This window comes from Gymnoscopelus microlampas (assembly GCF_963454915.1).
Source record: "Gymnoscopelus microlampas genome assembly, chromosome: 13".
In the NCBI taxonomy this organism is placed as follows: Eukaryota; Metazoa; Chordata; class Actinopteri; order Myctophiformes; family Myctophidae; genus Gymnoscopelus; species Gymnoscopelus microlampas.
In genome coordinates this window covers 12325611-12334276 of record NC_139950.1, presented here as the reverse complement: position 1 = coordinate 12334276, position 8666 = coordinate 12325611, and the positions used below count along the sequence as shown (strand labels likewise).

The 8666-nt window shown below is 43.6% G+C and overlaps 1 protein-coding gene across 1 annotated transcript in view; it reads right to left on the bottom strand.

Moving 5' to 3' along the window:
- The window catches only part of prph2b (peripherin 2b (retinal degeneration, slow)), a gene marked incomplete at both ends in the record, with an annotated part of 8828 nt that extends 3076 nt beyond the window's left edge, over positions 1–5752 (bottom strand). Inside the window, one exon of the mRNA XM_084075999.1 lies at positions 5172–5752. Coding sequence (XP_083932125.1) covers positions 5172–5752 — 581 coding nt within the window. The remainder of the gene's footprint in view (positions 1–5171) is intronic.
- Positions 5753–8666: the final 2914 nt, after the last annotated feature.

Genomic DNA, 8666 nt, shown 5'->3' with positions numbered 1-8666 from the left:
ATTTCCCAAAAGTAAATGCATATATTTAATTCAGACAGGAATAAAGCATATCCCCACTGGGCATAAAAAAACATTATCAGAAGGGGAATGTCAAAAGTAGACATGGATTTCACCCGGCAGCAAATAGAACCCAGAATTGACAATACGTTTCTCGCGACCGCATGCACGCACGCACACACACGCACGCACACACACGCACGCACACGCGCGCGCGCACACACACACACACGCACACGCGCGCACACACACACACACGCACGCACGCGCGCGCGCGCGCACGCACGCACGCACGCACGCATACACACAGTTTCCATGTTAAGACTGATGCTAGGTTCCTATGATTGTCTGTCTCTATGCATTTGAAGTATGTGTCACTCTGGGTCACTCTGAAATGCCTGAATTGTAAATTGTACTGTCTATATACTGTGTATTTAATATATGTATGTAATGTATATGTTTTCTTGTGTGTGGTTTGCGATCTAATCTGGTTTTTAATTGTTTACAAGGGGATCACCGCATTTTTGGAAACACCAGCAGCGTGAGTTCTGTGTTCGTGTGTTCACGTTTGGCATTTATCTGCTTTCTGGCAGCTGAAAAATATTTGGACAGGGTTTTAGGCAAGTGCCTGCCATTTTCAGCTGGGAAACGCCACAGTGGGCACAGCCTTTAATTTGAGCTGAGCAGGGTGAGGTGAGCTGTGAGTGGCGTAGCATCATCACCTGAGCAGTGTCATTCACTGTGATTGGTCTACTTTTAAGGGGCAGAGGAAGGGACAAAGATGCAGACTAAAAAGACCGCTCTACACTTCTGATCTTGTGCTATATCAAGAACCATCCAGATGTCTCAGGTCATCTGGGAAAAGGTTAGCATTTAGTGTTTATGCACCACATATCTGCAACAAACCCCCAGAAAACTGCAGGTCTGCTGCCACTCTTATTTCTTTAAAACACATCTAAAATACCTTTCTGCTTGCCGCTGCCTTTGATTGAGTTAATTTTCTTTTCTGTTCTGCACTGTATTTTATAATTGTGTTTCCTTTGCTTGATGCTCTTTGTAAAGCACATTGGATTGCCTTGTTGAAATGTGCTATACAAATAAAAACTGCCTTGCCTAGACTGCTGGCCCCTTCGGCAGTCAAAGAGATACAGTATAAAATATAATTGTAAGAACTGGAGTAGCACAACATCATTAGGCTAGTCCCTCTCTATATGGGCTGGTTTGATGTCAGTCTAGTTTAGCTACTAACTTGTAAATCAAATAAAAATGATTCTGTTACAGACAGCCTGAACACAGGCAGATAACCTATTCTACTTAATATGAGTTTGACGTTATACACCACAGGGCATTATGTTTTTAGCAGCTGGTTAAATAAAATCCATCCATCTGATATTTCTGGTTAGTCGGTGGTTTTGATTCACACGCCTGTGTGTGTGTGTGTGTGTGTGTGTGTGTGTGTGTGTGTGTGTGTGTGTGTGTGTGTGTGTGTGTGTGTGTGTGTGTGTGTGTGTGTGTGTGTGTGTGTGTGTGTGTGTGTGTGTGTGTGTGTGTGTGTGTGTGTGTGTGTGTGTGTGTGTGTGTGTGTGTGTGTGTGTGTGAGTGAGAGATAGAGAGAGTGAGCTATATCTCTTAAGTGCATTAACATCTATACATGACAACACGTAGATCCTCTTAAAGGGTAGTGACACCTTCCTTCCTGTGTTGACAATCATGCTGTCAGCTTGGAGCATTCCTATTAACAGTGAATGGGCCATTCCTATTAACCACTTAAACCCTATAAACGTCATTGACCACCAGGATCCCCCAGCACTTTGGTTGAAAATAGATCTGATCTACATTTACAAGCTCCCAACCTGTCGTGCTTGTAGATCAGCCAATTTTTGCAGAATGTTCACCTAGGCCTACAGTATATGCCCAGAATATGGACACTAGGGTTCATGTGCTTAACAGAGAACGGGAGACTGTTCATTTCACGTTGTCTCTCTAGACAACCAAAATGACACCGGACACCAAAATGAGTTTGACACCCCTGCTCTAGATTAAAGGAGTAGTAGTACCCACATTTTTTTTTTATAAATACATTTTATATCACCCCATGAAGCCTTGAATTCATGGAGATTTTTTTGTTTTTGTCGCATTTCTTTTCTTTTTGCCTTTATTTATAGCGTATAGTGAAGATTGACAGGAAACAGGGAGAGAGATGGGTAGAGACTTGCAGTAAAGATCGTCGGGAACGGGACTCGAACCCACGATGCACTGTCAGGCTACATAGGAGCCCAGGTGCGCCTTTTGTCGCATTCCTCAGCCAATAATTTGATGACCGGTGGAGTCTCCAGTAGTTGACTTCAAAGAGTGAGTAATCTCCTACTGACTCTCCTACTGACCGATGACCCGGTCAGCAAATTATTGGCTCAGGAATCAGAGGAATAAGACAAAAAAAAAATCTCCCACATCAGGTGTAATTGATAGAAAATAAGTCATTTTTTGGATGGACTACTCCTTTAAAACTGTTGTTGATGAATTGAATACATAGGACCACAATGGAAACAGGTCTCCAGGACTTTTTTGTGTTATCCTTTTAGTCTTAATGTCTTACTGTACCACGCACTGTTCACATTTCTGACTAATAAAGTATTCAATCAAACAAAAAACTCTGTAACTTTCATGTCCTACCCGAGATTTGAACCGGGGTCCCCTGTGCAAATGCTGAAATCTTTACCACTTAATGGACCATGCCTGCTTGCTCAGGTGAGATTGCAGTACCACTTGTCAACCAGTAGGTGTCCTACAAGACCACAGGATCTAAATGTCTCAATAGAAGAGCAAGGAGATGGCCTACAACCAGTGCAGTTGTGTTGTGTACCATGCAGATGGGTTCAAAATAACATTTCGATTCACTAAAAGTGTTACATAGTGTAGCTTTAAATCAAAGTCATAATAAATTGCTTAGTTTTACACCAGCAAAATGTTTTTGCTCCAAGAGAGTTGCCCCAAAACACAATGTGACCCTCTGGAGGTCACTGTTTTCTTTGCTCTCAGCTAAACTCTCCTCGCTGTGTTTGATGGCTGCATGTCATCTATGTTTCCTTTTTTTTCTATTGCAAAAAATAATTTAAATATTAATAAGGTGGGCATAATAAGCTTCGGCTTCAGACCATACCTTTTCGGCCAATAGTTATCTTGGAGCCTTTATTCTGAATGTTCAACTGTTTTGTTAAATCATGACCGAAATAAATAAACTAAACTAACTAAACTAACTATGTTTGTCATTTCCAGTGCCCTCAGCAGCAAGGTTGCTCGCCATGACAGTTTAGTGCACAGGTGTTCAAAGTGGGGGGCTGTTCAGGGGGTGCCAGGGAGTCCAATTAGAAAGGAGAAGAAAAAGGAATCTATATCGTTAGCCTCATAGCATATTACCTACGTCGTATTGAAAATAGATTTTCAGGCCTGAAAATCTAGTTTATTTAGGCTATTTATTTTTTGTTTCATTTCAAATTCAATTCATGAGTAGTTTAACCACTTTCATCCCTAATTTGGGCATGTCAATATTGTCAAAAATCAGCAACACATTTCTAAACCTTTCTAAGATAAATCTTTAAACGTGTTCTACATTTTCTTTTCTTCTTCTTTAGTTTTAAAAGTCATTTACACAATAGCCAGAGGCTATGGCAATTTGTGGTCCTTGGCTTGTAAAAGTTGGGGAACACTTCAGCACACTGATTGGACAGCTGCCATATTTCCCATGGACCTATAGCAACTGAGTGATGTCATTACTCCTTACTGTATAAATGGAATATGAACACATGTATGTTCATGATCAGAACAGTGGCCTGTTTATGACTCTGTGTGTGTTTGAGTTGTAAGGAGGACGGTGGAAAATCCAGATCCAGGTAGATTATGTTCTTATCACAATCTGGATCATCAGCCTGTGTCCACTCACACTAGCTTCCTTCATGGTCGACCTCCTAACCACATGGACCCTAGCGTCCCCTATTAATATGCAAACATCCCGAGAGCAAATCAAGATATTTGGTGGAGGGGTACAAGTACAGACCCCTGGGGAACCCCGGTCAACAAATCATACAGTGTTTAAGTAGCCTACTTAACAATCCTTAAAGTTCATTTCACCTGCAGTGGTAGCCTAAATCTCAGCGATCTCCACCTATACAAAACACCTGGGGAAATCTAAATTCGATGTATGGTTCTAGAACAGCAGCAAAAACAACTGCTAACAAACCTACAGCTTTGAAAACCAATCCGATATGAAGGACCTTGACTAAAGTCTTTGCATTGGTTCCTGCGACGCTGTTAGTTTTATATCACCAGACGTTGGTATCGATATCTGATCGCCTTTCTACGCTATATACGAGGTTAATTTTTTCACACTCTATATTTGACCCATTTCTCTCCTCTGCCTGTGGTTTGTCTCTCTAACCTCCTTGGCAACCGTAGATTATTCCTGGATTACTCAGTGGGATGTTAATGTTTTAATGAGGCCTTTGCCCCCTCCTGCAGAAAGCTGCTAGGAGGCTTAGAACATCCAGAACCATCCGGTTGTCCTCTGACTCACAGAGCATGCATTTCCTCTGTTTCTTCTCCCTGAAGCCCCAGTTAAAACTAGTGCAACTCATTAAAAAGCTGCAATGCACAACTTTCTTTGTGAATAAAACATTATTTTGACCAATCTGCACAAATTAATACAATATAACTAACACCACTGTGGTGGTTGTATTTGATCTCCTTATATTGAGATATTTAAGGCCAATCCACACCAATGCAACTCCTTGCACCATCATCCCCAAATGGCACCGGTCTGCAACTGGTCAGTCCAGACCGCAGCAACGGTTTTGTTGCAAGGAGTTGCATTGGTGTGGACTGGCCTTTAGATCCTGTGGTCGGGTAGTAGGACCACTACTGGTTGACAACAGGTATTGCATGGAGCTCAAATCGCAATTCATCCTCTGCTCAAACAAAGATGTCCTTCATAGCTCAACAGTAGAAATGTGGGCGCTCTTGGGTTCAAATCCCTGGTAGAACTTATTAGAAGCTCTGGTTGATATGACGTACAGTATTGCAGCCTTATCACAATGGTCAATCATGCTCCCATAACTCCCAGCTCTGCCGGAATAGCAGCACAATTCATTCTAGGTGTTGTTATTAAATGTGTTACTCACTCTCTAACTTCCTCTTTGTTCATATCCAGGTAGCGATTACTGATCCACTGCACCTCGAACCAGTCCCTGTAGTTGTTGTTCCCGCAGCAGCGGAACTCGGACTGCGTCATGTCCAGCGTCCTCTTCATGAAGCAGCGGCCGGGCGTGTCCGTGTCCTTGTAGAACTTGATGCTGTTCTTCAGGCCCTCCACCAGCGTCAGGTACATGGCGAACTGCATGAGGAAGCAGAGCAGGGCGGTGACCAGCAGCACCACGTTGAAGCCGCAGCAGAACAGCAGGTACTTCTCCAGCATGGGCTTCCACTTGGGATACTTGGCGGGGTCCAGCGAGTCGTGGCACACCTTGCCGCCGAAGGCGTTGACGGCGCACGCCACCAGTCCCATCAGGATGAGCAGGTTGGGCACAAAATGGCTCTCGTTGTTGTCCATCATCTCGCTGCGCTTCCGCAGCTCGATCTTGAAGAAGATGCCCATGCTGAAGATGAGGATGCCGGCCATCACGGACACCCAGTAGAGCAGCCACAGGCCCTGGGCCAGCTTCACGCGCTTAGGCAGGTCAAACTTCACCGGCATAAACGCCATGTTTTCAACCGCAAATTCAAAACTAAAGCTTAGACGAAAAGTTCAAATGTATTTTTGCTGCGTTCTATATTATTAAATCGTTTTAATCCGATGGTTTAGTCTTCAGTTGGAAAGTAACGTGATGCAGGAGGGAGCTGAGCAACGCCACCGTCCGACCATAAGTCCATCAGGAACAGGAATGTCCATACTGCTGCTGGACAAACAATACAAAAAAAATCATTAAAAAAGTACAAAAAAATGGTAATCCAAATAATAAATATTCCTAAATGGTGGTCCGGATTCAACAGCTTATTCCAGATGGAGAACTTTCCAGCGAAAGAAAGCGTTGGCGCGTGAGTCTCGGCGAACGAGCCTCTGACTGCCCGTACGTCATCCTAATTCCAGGTAATCTGCCCTAATGCCACTTGCAGGAGATTAGCTGTGGCTCTAATCTGCTGTCTTACCATCTAATTGGTTTGTTGTTTTAAGCATCAGCCAGTTTGGATCCTGAAGGAGCCTCCTGCTGGGAGAGAAGCTCCCACCATAGCTGCTGGGATCGGAGACAAACCCTCCAGCAGCAGCAGCTTCAACTCAACATCACAAGTTCACACAGGTTTAAAAGTGAGGGTGAAATTATTTCTATACAATTAGGCTCCCAACGTTTTGCAGTTCATAAGGCTAAAGAAAGAAAGAAAATGTCACATAACAAGAAGGCACAATGTCAATTATACATAGGGTGCATGGTCAAGATATGAATAAAACTAGAAATACGGCATTGCGGTTGAATGCCACCACCAACCATTTGCCATCAGTGTCTGTCCAGACTCATTATACGGTGAATGAAGACTTTGAAATAATCTAAATGAACGTATTTTGTGAGGTCACAGTGACCTTGACCTTTGGTGAGCTTCTAATCAGTTCATCCTTGAGTTCAAGTCGAGGTCTTTGCCAAATGCCATTAAAGACCCTCCAAGGCGTTCCAGAAATATCGCGTTAACAAAGGCTGGGACGGACGGACATTATGGACGGACGCACAGATGGACAGTACAACCACAGTCTTCTACTGTTGGTCACTGGGAGCTGACCAGTACAACCACAGTCTTCTACTGTTGTACTGGGAGCTGACCAGTACAACCACAGTCTTCTACTGTTGGTCACTAGGAGCTGACTAGGAGCTGACCAGTAGTACAATCACGGTTATCTACTGTTGGTCACTAGGAGCTGACCAGTACAACCACAGTCTTGACTGAATGAGGCCTGGGTGAAAACAGATTTGAAACAATCTGTATTTTTCAACCTTTTCTGCTCATATAATAATAATAATACTGTAATAAAAGTGTTAGATGCTGTTGAAGCAGTATCCAGCCAGGGGTGTGTGTTGGGATTAAGGGTTAAACTCCAGAGGTCTCAGCAGAGCTGGACCAGTTTAGCCCAGTTTAAAACAGCTCTGCCCCTCAGATGACCTCAGCGCCAGGTATTACACGCATATGAACCGACAGAAACACACAGAAAGACAGAAAAGATGGGGGGAAAGAAAGAAACAAAGAAACAAAGAAGTAAATATTTTTTTCTGATAAAATTTCCAATTTAATTTTTATGGTGCTTGGGTGGCACAGTGGTAAAGTTCCTTCCCATCACCACAGAGGTTGTGGGTTCGAATCCACCGAGGTGCATCCGGCTTTGTCGGGCGTCTATGTCAACACAATTGGCCCGTGTTCAGGGGGAGAGAAGCCGGGCAGGGAGGGTGATATTGGTCATTGCATATACTCCTACGGCTGGAGGCGGCACCAGTCAGCGGGGAGTGTTGGGCGGGAGGAGTTGCACGAAGGCTCTACGTCCTCCCGGTGGGGCTCCTCACTGGCAGGTGAGTCAGTAGGATACAACAGCAGTGACAACACACAGAAATGTGTGTGGGGAGGAATTAATTGGCACGACGACTAAATTGGGGAGAAAATGGGGTAAAAAAAATGTGTCTACTCTAAATAAATTTAAAAAATACAATTTAGGCATCGTTATCAGATAATCTTATCCGGAGTGATTTACACATGCGGTGAAGAGTAACATACTGTGAAGAGAGAACAGGTACCAGGTAAACAATGAACCAATACATCCAAAAAACATGCAAATAACATTCTTAACATCTGTGGTCAATGAAACAAATCTAAACTAGAAAAAGTGCTCCTCGGAGCACAGGTCTCTGCCAGGGCAGGTACGTTATTGTGATCTCCTGGTGGCGCTAATAGGCCAATGTGAAAAGGGTGGCATTTCTTCTTAGGCCTTTCACGGCAATTGGACACTGCATTCATGATTTGAGGCATTTTGTTCCAAAAATGTGTTTCGCTAAATTAGACCTGCTGGTGGCGCTATAACAGGCCAATGTGAAAAGGGTGGCATTTCTTCCTCGGCCTAGTGGGAATGTGCGTGTGAAATTTCACGATTTGAGGCATTTTGTTCAAAACGGACCAATCCTGCAAACTTTGGAAGCCAACCTTAGCCAATGAGGATGGAATCTGGAAAATCGGACAGATCCGGGTTGATCACATGACTATAGAGATATTGTGTACCTATTTGCATGACGTTTGGATCAAATCTGTAGGAGTAATATGCAACCGGAAGTCAATCAAGGTAACGCAAAAGTAGCCCGGTGGTGGAATTCACCTTCTGCTGAATGAAAATGAAATGTGAATTCAGCGACCGGGATGGTTTACCAGGCTAATGCAAAAGGGGGAGATGGGGGAAATTAAATGCTGCATGCAAGTTCACACTTGTGATTTTCAACTACTTGAGCCCTTTATAATTCTCGTACGACATGTTTTTCTGTATGACAAGTCAGACATTGACATCATGCAGGTATATAAAGCAAGTTATGATTTTGTGCAACATGTTTAGAATGTTGGACTACCAGTACCTCCATGTGCGTCTAGGCCTCACACCC